Consider the following 15,826-nt stretch of genomic DNA (forward strand, 5'->3'; position numbering starts at 1 on the left):
ATTAATGGGCCGGGCTTCCTCTAATAGGCCCTTGAATTTTGGCGTCAAATTTGGGCTGGGCCATAGGAACCGAAGTATGAAACCGAACTCAATCATTGTTTTTCATACATCAACGAGGAGTGAATTTGAAAAAGGGAATTTGATGATGTTATTTTAATAGTCATCGACAAAAATAGGGTTGAAGAAAGAGAATTGACAAAAGTAGGATAATAAAGTTGTGTAACCCGTACACAATTACTCAAAGTCGTATACTGTGTCTAATATTTTAATATAAATTGTGTACAGGTTCTACGACTTTACTCCACATCACCACATGAAAGTTGTATACTGGAATACACAACTAAGTTGTATTATTTTAGTTACGAAAGAAAATGATTTCATAGTTTTTTTTACTGTTATTTTAACACTGTCAAAAGTCAAGTCAAGAAGAATTGGAATCTTTTAAATGTCATTCACGATTTTTCTTGGATATTAAATTTAAGAGCGAGAGTGGGAGTGGGAGTGGGAGTGGTTGAAGAATTTAGCGGTTGTTTGAAATTATAATAAGAATTTGTTGTCTTTTATAATTTTTTTTCTCATAAACACATTAAAAGGAGATAGTTCAAAAAAAGAGAGTAGAAGATGGGAAAAAGGAGAAGAAAAGGGATGATAATATGAAGAGTGAGGAGGTAGTAGTAGGAGGTGGGAGGAAGAGACAAAGTTGATATCAGTTAAGACTTAGATTTTTATTTAATTTTAAAATTTTAAATTTACTAGAGGATAAAATGGACTCTTTTAACTCATGAGATTTGATATTGATGTCTATTTGATTATTGAACTTTTAAAATAAATATTTTAGCTTCAAAATTTGAAAAATAGTTTTAAATGATTTCTCAAATTATAGACAGTTAGTTTGACTAACACAAAATGATGGATTGCACCTTTTTCTTTTTTTCTTTTTTGTTAATTTCTGAAATTAACGAAGACAATTTTCAAGCTCTCCTGAACCAAAGTCAAGCCACTCATCAACCAACCTTCCAACTCTCGGCAACAAATCTCCACAAAACTCTAGTCATGTTGCCAGCGAGAATTTTCGACGAGCCAAAGTGATAGAGTTAGTTTACAAAATACAAAAAAAATTGTTTCCTTCTTTTATCTCTATTTATTTGCTTTTCTTTTTTTCCCCAACTCTCAATTGGTTTTTTTATTTTCCAAATCTTAACCTCCCATTTTTTGAAAGGAAATTTCCATACTTCTAGCCCATTTCTTTGTTGCAACTTTAATTGCTCTTGGACTAAATTCCTCTATTTTCTCCGTCCAAATTCAAGTTTTTTCATTATGTGTATATTAAAACCCTAACAAGTTTCATAGAAGAAAACCTAATTGGCTGAATCAAATCTTTCGATTTGTAGTGTAGAGTAATATTTTTTTCAATTTGCAAATATATTATGAGAAAAAATGAAAGTTATGGGAGTGGAGCTTGAGATAAGAAGAAAGAAAAATGAAACTTTCATGGTAAAGAAGAAGATAGGCAGCCATGAAATTGAAGTGATTGATTTGGGAGAAAAGAAAGAAAATTGGACAAAAAAAAAACCTGAAAATTGAAGTTTTTGAGAAAGAAAGAAAAATTGGAGGTTTAGGGAGTGAAAGATTGAGGTTTGGAGAAAGAAAGAAAAAAAGGGGTGTAATACCATGATGGTAGGTTAAAACTATCGTAGTTTCCAATGATAATGTCATTACCCTAAACCTCCACCCCATTAATCTGACCTAAAATTATTAAAATCGAATTGAGAAAATAATAATAATAACAAATGGAACTGTGAAGCTATAAACCAAATAGTAAAGCAGCATCTAAAAGAATTCAGGCAATCACAATTTTACATAAGATATTGTGAAACGAATAGATTCAAGTTTTAATTAAAATAATAATAATAATAATAATTCTCAAATTATTTCTGAAGATAAAGCCATTAATTGCAAAATTAAGGTTATATTTGATAGTGCTTATATTGTTTCATAAGAGAATTATTTATTTATTAATCATTTAATTTCCATCAAAGCTTACAATTTTGGACCCCTTGATTCTACTCTTATTCAAGATCTCCATATGATACATAATGTTATGAACTTGGATATCATTCTACCAGTCTACTCTTACAAGTCAAGATATGGAGAAAGAAACTTAAAACACAAACAAATCAATAATCCTTCAGACATAGTAATGTTAACAAATAACATATTATTATTACAAAATGTTTCCTATATAGCCTGTTCCATAACACACAAAAGATAGGGCCGAGAATATGGTACCTCATAGTCTAGGAAGACGCCTCCACCAGTCCTGCGTTATTTATAATGAATCACTAGAAGATTGTTGTTGAGCTTCATGTCCTTGTTGTTGTTGTTCTGCTGGTAATAGCTGTCTCCGTTGCTGTTCGTGTTCACCTTGCCAGGTCCACACAACGTCCTTCAGGGCAGGTCTTATGTTATCTTTCATTATCTTCCGATATTCCAATGTATCTCCGTTTGACTTCTTCATTTCCACTATATGGAATGATGGGGTAACTTCAAAAATCTCTGCATCAATACATACCGCTCCTTTTCGACCTTCCTTACACCCTTCAATCTTCAGTAGGCCTCTGTCTTTCTTCTTGATTTTCAATTTCAGGCACTTTGCAATGTCTTGCAGTTTTGAGATGATCACGGAAGCAGGCTTGTTTGATGTGAATCTCACTTCTTTCTTTAGATCAGCCTCCTCGAATAATCCTGACAAATCAAAACCTGATGACAAGGAGATTATGTCGAAAGCATTTAAATTCAATGGCTTTTCCATTTCTGGCTTCTGATCTTTAACAGAGTTTCTGTCCTCGGCTGTCGACACAAAAACTGCATCAAGATCCAAAGGATCCCCTTCATTCACTTCCTCTGCTGTATTAACTTGTGGTTTCACATTCAACTCCCTCCTTAACCAAGAACTTCCCATTATTTTGGCAATTGATATCCTGGTATTTGGGTTAGGATCTAATATCTTTGACAACAGCTTGCGCACTTCTGGCGCAAACCAGTTGGGAAATTTAAATTCTCCTTTTCCAATCTTCTTATACATCTCCATTAGATTAGGATCATGGAAAGGGAGATAACCGGCCAATAAAACATATAAAATCACTCCGCACGACCAAATATCAGCTTTGCATCCATCATAACCTCTCCTGTTAATGACTTCTGGAGCGACATAAGCAGGGGTTCCACAAGTAGTATGGAGAAGTCCATCTTGGCGTTTAGATTCAGCAAGAGCACTCAACCCAAAATCAGAAACCTTCAGATTACCATGTTCATCCAATAATAAATTTTCCGGTTTCAAATCTCTATGGCATACCCCTCGACTATGGCAATAATCAACAGCACTGATCAGCTGCCAGAAATATTTCCGTGCAACAGATTCTTTAAGCTTTCCTTTGGATACCTTGTTGAATAGCTCGCCACCTTTGACATATTCCATGACAAAGTAAATTTTGGTTTTACTTGCCATAACCTCATAAAGCTCAACGACGTTGGGATGCTTAATTAATCTCATGACAGAGATCTCCCTCTTGATTTGATCGATCATTCCAACCTTCAAGATCTTTTCTTTGTCAATAATTTTAATAGCCACACTTAAGCCACTTTTAATGTCTCTAGCATAGTAAACCTTGGCAAAGGTCCCCTGCCCCAGCAGCCTTCCTAATTCATAACGTTCCATCAAGATAGCCCCTTTGTTCTCCATGACAAAAGTACTTCACTAAAACAAAATAGTAACAGCTACTACCACTGGACAAAACAATCAGTCAACTAATATTTAGATATAAACTCAACCATCTTCGCTATCGCTATGCTTGAATACAAGTTCTCTTGTATTGCAAGATGCAGTGAGCATTTGGCATCCCAATCTGTACGGTTGACGAATTAAATAACCAATTTCATGAAGGGCGTAAGAGCGCATCCACGATGGTGAATAGCCTCATCATCAACGTCAGAGAAGAAAGGCTCGACTTGCACACACATATTTCAGCATTCCCAAGTGCCTTGAATCAAACTGCAGAACATGAGACGAGTCAGAAAGAATTGGGTGAAATTAAAATTGAAAATCACATAACACTAAATCTAATATTTTTATATTCAAATATGTAGTTGACATGGATATAACTGATTAAAGTCCAAGATAATCACGTATATAACATGAAATAAGAATGAATGAACCATCCAATTCCCAGGAGAGAGAAAACTCGCGACCTGAAACACAAACCAAACGGCGAAGCCAACAATAGCGATATAGATGCAGACAGAGGAAAATATTAATCTAGAAAAATCTCATGGTGCAAGAATAAGGTTGCACAGTCACATGTTTCCAATTAATGATGGAAAGTATTAAACCGATTAAAAAATAAAAATAACTCAGAAGCCAAATTAACAAGTACTCAGTGATTCATAACTTTGACAAATCGAGAGAGAGAAGAGATGTAGAAAAATCAATATCCACTCATTCTCGGAACCAAACAGAACACGAAGAGAACAAGAAATAAAAGAAATGCCGATTCATAACTTCAGCATCAAATATCATTAATCCGAGATCTACATCTAATAAACAATATTTCAAAAAAAAAAAAACATCTAATAAACAAAATCAATAGGAAGAACACCAAAACAAAATCATATAATTGCAGTGCTTAATTGAAAATAATACAATAACAAAGCCGTATTGGCCAATACACACAGTGAGCTGAAGTGAACACATCAAGAAACTTCATATCCTCTCAATCTCCAAAACCAAAAAATAATAATAAAAAAAAAATCGAACATAAACAATAAATAGACGCAGAAATCAGATTTCAATACCTTGAAACAAAATTAAAAAAAAAAAAAAAAAAAAAAACTCGACATCAAAATCATCTAATTACAATGACTTACCGAGAAACTGGAGTAATCGAGAATGAGTTGATGAAATTTGAAAAAACTAGGTAGAAAACAGGGAAGAAGGTTGAGAATGTAGGTAATGGAATTGAGGTAAAGGTGAAATTGTGAAAAACTCAAACCCTAAACGCAAATGAAAATGAAAATGAAAATGCACAAGTTTGGAATTGATAAGCAGAGGACAGAGGACTCGATTTTAATAGTGTGGTCCTTTGAAAGACACCATAACCGTCTCATACATATGTAATGAATTGACGAAAAGACCCTCCAACTTTCATCAAAGTACAGATTCTGCCATCTCATTCCCATCATTTGAATTTGTGTGGTGCTCATCACTCATTACTCTTTAACTTTTAATATTTGCTTTTTCTTCTTTTCTTCTTTTTTATTTTAGGGTTCAACGGTATTTAAACTTATTTTCTTTTTAAGAAAATAAGGAAAAACAATATATGGTTGGAAGTTTAAGATCTAACTTTATAGTTTATTACGCGTTTCTGTCAATTTGATGACTAAATTATTACTTTCTTCTTCTCTTTAAGTTTAAAATATGTGGTTTGGGATTTGAGATTTAACATTGGGATTGATGATGCCTTTTCTTCACATCTAAATTAAATTAGACTTTGTACAAAGAAACTATTGGAATGGTACATAATAAAATGAAAGCTAACCAAAACGTGGCCATTTAAAACTCATTATTCAATTAATCAAACCATTTAAATATGTATGCTAATGCTTGATCTACGCCCCTTATTTGTATGACTTTTTCATGATATGCTTGAATCATGTTTAAGGTGACTTGATTGTGGAGGATTTGCATGTATTTATAAATCATTATCTTAATATCAATGTGATGCTCATTTCTTATAACTTAATATCAATTTGGTACTCATTTCACACACATTATGCTAGTACTAGTACCAAGCAAGAATGGTAAGCATCCAGTAAAGAGATAATGTATATCTTATGGATTGTGATGTTTTTCTATTTATACATTTAACACTTTTATTTAGTGAACCTTATTTATCAAATTAACTATGGAAATCTAGACTAACTAAAGGCTAATATGTGCTCCAAATTGAAATTAAATACATAAACTGATAAATTCTAGTGAAGCCACGTGTTTTCATCAAAATTGTTGGATAAAATTAATTATTTTGATCCAATTAAATATTATTTATTTAGGCTAAAGTTCAATTGAGTTCAAAATTAGATTTAATTTAGCACAAATACTAAATAAGGTCAAAATCTATATGGTTGGACTCAGGGGTTCGATCCAAAGGTCAACCAAGCCCAAGCCGATAAAGTCCACTTAATAACTAAAATTTATCTCCATTTGTAAGGTCCAACAATTTAGACTTCTCAGAGCCTAAAGAGAATTTTCTCAACATTCAAAAAACTTCCAAGCTCTTGAAACTGAACTACATCAAGTATAAGCATTTAACCTATAGAGAAAAAGATGATCAAGTACTAGAAATCGAACCACATCGCATTGTAACCTACATCAATACAAGTTCAACTCTACGAAACATATTTCTTCGAAAACCTTGTGCTAACAAATTGCTTTTTGTAATTGGGAGAAACTTTTTAAACTACTCCTTAAAGCTCAAGTTCTTTGGAGATACAAATATTCTTTCAAGACTTCAATTTGAATATCAAACCTAAGCAATCAACAAAAAAAAAAAAAATCAAAAAATCAAGTACTAGAGATCAAACTATTTTGCATCAAATAAACACAAACATAACATCAACACAAGTTCAACTCTACGAAATACGTTTCTTTAGAAACCTTGTGCGAATAGTGCCAATAGAAGGAACACTGAGGTTTGTCGTTCAACCTATTTTATGATGTTTACTACCTAGGAGTTAGTTGTACTTTGGTACGTCTTTTCACTACAAGAAATAAGACTTTTCTCTGTGCAGCAACACGTTGCCGAAAACCCTCACCAACGTTGCAGAAGGTTACCGCAACGTTAGGGACTATGTCGGCAGACACGTCGAGGAAAGCCCATCGATGATACTTTCTCCGACGTAGACCACGTCAACAACGAGGAAGATTTCCTTGACGCATGCGTCAACACGTCGCAAAAGGCTTCCGCAGCGTGGCGTCGCAGAAGGCTTTAAATCTTTTATTTATTTTGTCATTTTTTTTTATTATTTTTTTATTTTATTATTAAATATATTTTTCTTTTTATTTTAACTAAGCCCCAATGTAGTAAAATTTGTAGTAAAATGATTAAAATGAAAATATTTTCATTCATTACAAAATGATTCATGAAATATGTTCAACACAAAAAAAAACAATTACATAATTCAAAACAAATACATTAAAAAAAAAAAACTCGAAAGTTAATGCTCTAGTGCACTGTAATTAACAGACGTCAAACCTACAAATAACATAAAAGTATAATTAGAATATCACAGATGCAAAAACTAAGCAAATTAAACATTGAAAAGTGAATACCCCAAGTGATCACGGATCTCTCTGTGTCTAACTCATCTCCTTGATCATTTTCTTCATCTCCTCTATTTATTGTGCATGGTCCACCATTTGTTATTTGTTTTTACTATCAAGCTTTGAGGTAGAGTCATGATTAATTGAATCGACATGTAACTCAACCCACGATAATGTTAGATCTTTTATTTTGTTCTATATAAATTAAATTTTAAATTAATAAGTTTTAATTCTAATTAAAAAAAGTTATAATTAAGTTATAGTTTCAAAAGACGGTAGAAAAGAAGACGACTATGAAATGTAGATCGTATAACTATAATAATCACATATTGTGTTCAAAATAGGCACACAGAAGGTATGAATAGTTATATATACATTACGATTGTTCAAAGAAAAAAAAACTGTAGGTTATAGTTAAAATTTTCCATTAAATCTAACAATTACAGATATTTAGTTAATAGCTGAAGGGAAAAAAAACTCTTCTAATACCTTTGGTTTTTTAATTCTTAAAGTTTGAAAGATTTTAGGAGGTGTTGGGACTTTTTCCTTCTTCAATTTTGGATGCCTTTCTCTATGTTAAAAAAGAAAAAAAAATAGGAAAGAAAATAAAAGAACATCCAACATTTTTCATCTATTAAAAAAACATATTCTTATTCTTTTAAACAATAACATTTGCCCTAAATTTAACTACGAAATTTATACTCATTTTAATGACCAATTTATTGTTTTGTTTCTATCTTTTAAAAGTACACTTGTTTCCTCATCACTTTTATTTTATAAGATTTGGTTTGTTTGGAAGTGATAGTGAGAGGTATTGGTTTTTAGAAAAAAAGAGTTTGAGCTTATCATTCATTTTGTAAAATGACTTTTCAACAATAAAACTTTATTATGTACCAAACTTTCCTTTTTCTAAAAATAGAAACAAAATAACAAAACATAATTTCTTTTTCTACCAAACTCTTATAACTGATTTTCCTTTCAATTTAGTTTCAAAAGTTAATTTAAAATTATTCCGTTACTAATTGTATTTTTTATTTGAAAAATAATTATTTAACTAATTAAAGATAAGTTTTTATATGCATAGTTGATATATGTTATATATAGATATTAAAAGAAAATTCAAAACGTATATAATTGTTTGTGTTATTCACAATTTAATGTCCCGCGGTGTCTTATCTTTTCTCAAATCAATTTGATATTATTTTATTTTTCTAATTAAAATCAACTTTTTACTTCATTCGAAACAATATCATTCGAAGAAAAAATGATTTTGATCTCAAAATCACTTCAAAACACAACCTTACGTTCTTATTCAAATTTTAAAACATAAAATTAATATTTTCAAACTTGACATCATTTCTTAAAAAAATAAAAACATGTAAATAAACTTAGATGACATGAAATAGGAAATTTTATTTTAGATAATAAAAAATTTCAAAATATTTATAAATATAGTAATATTTAGTTTATTTAATTATATTTGAAAATAAAAGTAGATATATAATATTTAAAAGCTTGGTTTTGTAAAGAAAAATGATAATTGGGAAGTCCGGGTTTAATTTAATGAGAAAATTAAAGATAGATTAAGAGTTAAAATAGTGCATTTAATTACAAAAGAAAAACAAAAGAAGATTCGTAAAAGCTTTAATTATTTAATATATAATATTATAACTTATTGATTATACATTCAATAATTGTTTGGCTTAGAAAGTAGAAAGTAGAAAGTAAAGCAGATTTGTTAAGAGTTGTGGTCAATCAAATTGGATTAAAAAAGATTAACAAAATGAGATAGAAACAAATTTCAACATCTTGTCTCTGGTGGAAACCACATGTCTAAACTTCTTTAGGCACTACAAAATTTTCTTATATAAGGGAAAAAAATGAAAAAAAATGGAGAAATTTTCACAAATTCATTTAAATGAACAAGAAAAAACATATGGTTCACGTTGTTGGTCTCATATTTATTACCGATAAACTTTTATCAATATTATTTATTAATGATAGATTTTGACATACTTCTATCAACCTCTATAACTATAAAATTCTATTAATTTCTACCACCGATAAATGTTGATAGTTTTTTATTAGCATACTTCAATCGTAGACTTCTATCGACATTTATCTTAGTTGTATATATATATAAATTTGTATTATAACTTGTAAATAGTTAAAATGATTATGAAACATGTTATTAATTTTTTAAAAAATTAATTTTATATGATATAGTAAAAATTGATTTATTTTATTAAACATGCACTGAACTAGGATCAAAGAAAAACTAAATTGTCCCCTCAAACTAGAAAATGGTTGAATATGTGCCGAGTATTAAAAGGTTCACATATCTATAAATACTGGTGGAAAAAATCAAATGAAAGGATTGGGAGTAGAAAAAGGTAATTCCAAGAAAAAATGAAGAGGAAAATGAGGTGTGGTTAGGTAGAGTACTGTCTCGCTGTTGCCTCAAAATAATAACAATAATAATAAAGAAAGAAAGAAAGAGGTGTTGGGTTTGGGTACTACGAGTGACCAAGTGAGCAGTTTATGAGAGAAGGCTTCAACACCCGTCACCTAACTTGATGACTCCCACCAATCATCAAAACACACGTAAGGACAACGAGAAAGCTCCAGGCTGCACCATTCATCGTATTGGGTAACAGACACACACACGTCTCTTCCTTCCCGTTTTCTCCATTTCTCTACCCTATTTGTTTCTTATTTTGTCGTCTTCCTCATGGTGTGAGTCATTTACTTGAATACCCTTTTAGTCCTATTTTTCCAATTTTGTTTTCTTCCTTCAACGAAACCAACCACTCGGTGTACCTTAAATTCCGTGGCCGCCATTCCCTTTCAGAAGTTATAGATGCGCGGTGGAGATGGATATCACTTTTTGTTCCATTTTCTATCTCTACCTCCAACTCCAATTCATTCTTTACTTCAAAATAATATTTTAATTAAAGAATTTGCAACTCATTACAATTTTTAGACGTTAAGAAAAGACAAATATCATATTCAAACTAAGTTACATCTCTAGAACTTTCTTTTCTAATTTTCTAAAATACAAAGGTGTTTGATTCAAGGAGTCACTAGTGAACTTCATTCCTCATTTTGAATCAAGGTGTTTACACTATGAGACCTACAACCTCACTAATAAAGTGCTTTTGTGAGAAACAATCTGATATAGTGCATTTGACCCAAGTGCTTAACTAGGAAGGATTTTAAAATGCGAAACCAGATATCAAAGTCTTTTTCTTTTAAATTTTTTTTTCATTAAAATAATCATATGAAAATTGGTGCAACCTGTCTACAGATTTGATCTGATCGAAATTAAACACATTTCAAGTTTTCGCACGTCTAACACGTTAGAAGAAGTAGAAAACCTATCACCCTAAAATATCTATTTCTGCCTCAAAATCACAAAAATAGTTATTCCTCCGATCCAAAGTTCAAAAGGCTAAATACCAAAACAACACAAGAACTAAAAGCAAAAGAACATTAATTTCTAATTTAAGCAGAGCATTATCAACAATAGTTCCAAGTTCCATCTCAAGCAAAGTCTACATCAAAAATTCAAATTGAACAGCTTTACCAACAAAGCATCTTTAATTATTTACTCGACAATGCAACAGCCAATCATATATATCCACATATCAATGTACATGTTTACACAGACCACCATGGACAGATGTGAATCATATCAGATTCGTAAACAGACAGGGGGGCAATCAAAAAGTCATTGTCTTACCCATTTTCCTTCATACACAATATGTAGATCCCCCCATCATGTCTGGCACGCGAATTCAGGCGTCGGCAAGCGAAGGCACAGTTCCAACAGATGATACAGCGTTGTCACCAAGAGGTTTGGCTGGACAAGCGTGTATTGCTTTGCCAATATCTGTTTGTTCCAGAATTTTCTCCGAGTTGGCAAGGATCAGAGGCCCATATTCAAATACCAATTTCTTGCACTGCTCAATGATAAAAAAAAATGTCACAACATCAATATAACATATTGGTCATTTATTGTCCCACATCAGTTATGTAATGGGCTGTGAGATATTTTAGATACGAATGGGAGAGAATCACAGTGATTGAACTAGTTTTTGGATTTGGGGGGAGGGAAACAGTACTAGAAGCTGATGGTAAACACTTGTGGATATTTAGAAGTATAATATCGAAAGTCATCTGTTCAAGCCTTCAAGTGGAAAGCTTAATAATTTAAAATAGATCAAATTATAATTCAATCCATGAACTTTCAGACATATGACAGGTCTCTAAACTTTTAAAAGTATTTAATACATCTACAAACTTTCAATTTTGTGTCTATTATGTACTTTAACTTAAAAATTGTCAAATAAGTTCATAAACATATTTTGTGTCTAATAGACTTTGAATTTTAGAAATGTCAAATGGGTCAATGACATGTTAGACACAAAACTGAAAGCTTGGAGACTTATTAGTAAGGTTTAAAGATGTCATTCTACCCCTTGTGTTGATGTCAAACACATGGGTAAGAGCTAGGAAGCACAGACACCGACATGCGAAACGACGACACCGACATGCCAATTTTCAAAAAGTATGACACGGCATGTTGGAGATGCATTATTTTTATTAAAAATTATAAATATGTATGTGAAATATTTCATATGAAAACATCAAAATAACAAGTTAAACACCATAAAATTCATGATTTTATGGGTAAGATTTGGGTGTGACCATTTGGGCGTCAAGGTTTGGGCATGGAGAAATGAGGGATATCGTGGCTGTGGGAGGTCTGTTTTTTAGGGGAAAAAAAGGATAGACAATAATAATAAGGGTTTCTTTCCCTACCTCTAAACACCCAAACATTCCTCTCACTCCAAATATCCCGAATCACCTTTTCCCTACCTCTAATTTCTGTTTTTTTCCCCAAAATCCTTGTATACTTAAAGGAAAATAAGTTGCTATCTCTCAATCATACACATCATTTATAAAATAAACAAAAATAACAACAAACTTTTAGAAGAAATTGTCTTTTTTGCACCTTGCCCCCCTAAACTTAAAGCTTCAGTGCACCTCATGGTTTGGTTTAGAGAACTCTGCACACTGCTCACTGCCCACAAGGTCAATGAGGGTGATCATGAACTTATTCTAAGGCGTGGGATCTAGACTCAAGACTGGATATAAGAGGAATATAATCTCCTCTCAGCCGGGTTACATTTGGATACATAAATGTGAAAGGACTTATCTTTTAGATGACTTATGAACTTCAAATGGATAAAAATGGGGAATAGACACAGACATGAACAATATATGCTTTTTACTCTTCTCAAACAGGAAAACCAGAAAAGATATGTGGGCAGGTAATGGAAGCATTGACATCGAAAATTTTTCTTACCTCTTTCACGCGGTAATTAATAGAGTCACACATATTCAGAAGCGTCTGAAGTATCTCTATCTGATAGACAGAAAGCAAATAAGCAAGATGTCAGGAACCTTCAGTACACAGGACATCATTTAATCATTCATTACACCCCCCCGGTAAATGATAAAGTTTAGTTCATAGCAAAGAGAATGCAACACATGCACATACATAAATACTTCAAGAAACTACTGCCCACAAGAGATATATGTTTCTTAACAATAATAGAATCTGTGGCAAGGTTTGATATTATCATGAGTATTGAATAGTTTGGCAAGCCATATCCTCCATACTTCTAAGTTGATAGCCAAAAGCCATTCAATTTTATTCTATTCAATGCTCCCATAAAATGGTGAAGACCACACAAAACCCCCCAACAGAATGGCAGGATAGCACTAAATTGTTTTCTTTCAGCCTACTCAAATTTTAAGTCCGTTCATTTCTTACTGACCACACTGCATATCTGTAAAATTTGAACGCCATCACATACATCTTAGTTTTCACAATATTTTGTTAATTCTCCTACCCTCGCCAAATATTACAATTACTATCTTCAAGGAAAAGTTGTAGATTTGTCTCCATCTATGGTACCTTTCCCTATGATCTATCTGTGTAAGTATGTTAATTTATAATCCTTAAATATTGTTTCCTATTGACCAAAAGTAAACACCATAACATACGTTCGTTACAACATAACTAGCAGAGTGTGTAATATCAAACCTGTGTGTCAGGATCTTTCAACTTATCCAATATTTTTGAAATAGTCTGATGACAGAATTCACAGTTATGGTCCTGAAACAGCGAGGAGATTATAGTAACTTGCTCACAGATGTGGGCTGATTGGCAGATGCTAGAAGGTTCAATTGAGGAAATCTTCGAGAAGAAGAGAGGCACATAGCTGTCCACCAGACTGATGCACTGAAAGTTGATTTGAAGACAATATAATATTATTAACAGAAAATTATATTCTCTCTTGTCCCTTCAATTCAGACAAATGGGGAAGATATAAATACTTGCGGGTGTTTGGCCTACTGAGTTGGGTTAATAAGCACAGGATTAATATGTTAGAGTTAGTAAGTTGAAGTTTGGGGTGAGTTCTCGATAAATGACCCACACTTATTAGTGAAGTTGAGTGGTTAACACCAAGTCGCCAACTTAAGAGTCGGTCAGCCAAACAACCCCTAGTAGAATTGGTTAGAAGATTTCCTTCGTTTTAAAAGGGAAATAATTATCTATCATTTCAAACCCACACTCATGAATATTTGTGTGATAAAAAATGTAAGATGGGAACGTGAAGTTGTACCTCTTCCTTGAACACGCCCGCCACACCGCATGTTTGCCGGAGAAGACCAATAATCTCACTCTGGGTCTGGTTATCAGCAAAATATTCAACTGCCTGACTGATCAAGCTCTCACAAAGCGTACATATCTTTGAATTGCTGGAAGCTTCAGATAAAGCCTCAACGTCCTTCTCTTGCTCCAGGTAACTTAACTCAGAATCTGAAAAAGCAGAAATGGTAACTTTTTCTGATGCAATAAAATATCATTCAAAGCAGAAGGCTGAATGCCTTTTCAAATTGAAAATCATCTTCACACAACCCTTGTATTTGTTGGAATTCTTAAAGACCGAGTAGTGAGTAATAGGGAAATGACCAAAAATCAGGATAAAAAGCCAGAACCATTGAATTCTAACGCTAGAATATATCATTTAGTCTCTTGTGTTAAAATCCCTTTATAACTTCATTCCAAAACTTTTAAAAGCTTCATTTACTTGTTTATTTGTTTATTTTTAAACTGAAATAGTGAAATTTATTAAAACCAAAAGAGCAACTCAACAACCATACGTCAACCCTATTGAGGATTGGGAATAGGACAGAGGGAGGAAAAGAACTCTCTCCAAAAGGAGGAAGTCCCACAAGAAGTAGCCAAAGCCAAAGCTTCAATTTCATCCTTTAGCTAAGTCTTTTCAATCAAATATTTGTGATCACATCTAAATTTATGGACAAAGTGATATGAAAAATTAAATAGACAACATCCATTGAGTTAGAAATTCTCAATTTTAATTTTATGAAATAGTCCTATCCGCCAAATTAATCAAAAGCTTACTCACATCTTGTAATCTTACCCACATAATAAATAACTTTAATCACCCCTAAATGACTTCTTTGTTATTACATCAATTTTCAATCCATTAAGCATCATAACAATTTTCTTTTAAGAATTAGTAACCACGAGGACTTGGTACAATAAAATCAAGGTTTCTAAAAGATCAAAACCGAAACTGAAACATAACTTTCGCCAATCGTAAACAACAAAAAGAATCATCAAAAGTACGCCGAAAGAATTACCAAATGACGCCAAGTTTCTAGCCTCACAACCACAAGCAACACCCAGAACAAGAAGAAAAACAATTGCAAATCTCAAATCCATAGCGCCTGATGCCTGTAAAGACAACAATTAACCAAAAAAAAAAAAGAATAAATCTCAAATGTATTAGATAACGTTTTCGAAGTCAACGTTTATCGATTCAACCACAATATGAACTCTACTGACGAACAGCAACAAAAAGATTAAAAGATATTTGTAAGGCTAAAATTAAGAGAAGGAAAGAAATGGGGGAAGCAAAAAAAAACCCTAGAAAAGGAAAAAGAAATTGATGATCGGAAAATTGAACACGGATGATCGTTAAATCTTCTTATTCTTCTTCTTCACATGAATTATCCGCTTTGCGGAATGAAGAATTGTGGATTAACGAAAAGAATAAGAATCAAAATGAAGAGAAATGCATACATACCTTCGCTTAGACAGCCAGGCTATGATTGTCCCTTCTTCGTCGACGATAGAATGAATTCCTCTTCAACTATTGGTTTGACAAATTGCAACTTTCAATTTCAACACAATCTCTCTCCTCACAATATCTAATTATACTTTCAAATTTTCTTCTAATCAATTTCTAAATTAGACTCTAACCAAATTGGATTTGTGCTAACTTGAGCATATCTATCTATTCCTCACAATCTTTTATCTCCGAGTTTAAAATCGTGTTCCCGAGA

At 32.3% G+C, this 15,826-nt stretch overlaps 2 protein-coding genes across 3 annotated transcripts; both read right to left on the bottom strand.

Annotated features, from left to right (window-relative positions):
- Positions 1–1,988: 1,988 nt before the first annotated feature.
- LOC116406388 (CBL-interacting protein kinase 2-like) lies at positions 1,989–5,114 on the bottom strand. The gene is made up of 2 exons (XM_031890102.1): positions 4,924–5,114; positions 1,989–4,051 (listed from the first exon to the last, which is right to left on the bottom strand). The coding sequence occupies exon 2, from the start codon at positions 3,740–3,742 to the stop codon at positions 2,330–2,332; it is 1,413 nt and encodes a 470-aa protein (XP_031745962.1). The 5' UTR covers positions 3,743–4,051; positions 4,924–5,114; the 3' UTR covers positions 1,989–2,329.
- Positions 5,115–10,854: 5,740 nt separating this feature from the next.
- LOC101209315 (proactivator polypeptide-like 1) lies at positions 10,855–15,826 on the bottom strand. Of its 2 annotated transcripts, none has more exons than XM_004149876.3 (6): positions 15,568–15,826; positions 15,122–15,215; positions 14,077–14,273; positions 13,494–13,691; positions 12,750–12,809; positions 10,855–11,340 (listed from the first exon to the last, which is right to left on the bottom strand). In XM_004149876.3, the coding sequence occupies exons 2-6, from the start codon at positions 15,201–15,203 to the stop codon at positions 11,176–11,178; spliced, it is 702 nt and encodes a 233-aa protein (XP_004149924.1). In that variant the 5' UTR covers positions 15,204–15,215; positions 15,568–15,826; the 3' UTR covers positions 10,855–11,175. The 2 variants fall into 2 exon arrangements, with proteins under 2 accessions (XP_004149924.1, XP_031745964.1); XM_031890104.1 differs by lacking the exon at positions 15,568–15,826 and adding an exon at positions 15,407–15,540.

This window comes from Cucumis sativus, unplaced genomic scaffold (assembly GCF_000004075.3).
Source record: "Cucumis sativus cultivar 9930 unplaced genomic scaffold, Cucumber_9930_V3 scaffold94, whole genome shotgun sequence".
Taxonomy (NCBI): domain Eukaryota; kingdom Viridiplantae; phylum Streptophyta; class Magnoliopsida; order Cucurbitales; family Cucurbitaceae; genus Cucumis; species Cucumis sativus.

Coding starts and splice junctions, on each gene's coding strand:
- LOC101209315 (XM_004149876.3), bottom strand. CDS start 15,203: ATGGATTTGAGATTTGCAATTGTTTTTCTTCTTGTTCTGGGTGTTGCT. Junction 14,274..15,121: donor TAGAAACTTGGCGTCATTTG/GTAATTCTTTCG, acceptor CTGCTTTTTCAG/ATTCTGAGTTAAGTTACCTG. Junction 11,341..12,749: donor TTAATTACCGCGTGAAAGAG/GTAAGAAAAATT, acceptor ATCATTGAGCAG/TGCAAGAAATTGGTATTTGA.
- LOC116406388 (XM_031890102.1), bottom strand. CDS start 3,742: ATGGAGAACAAAGGGGCTATCTTGATGGAACGTTATGAATTAGGAAGG.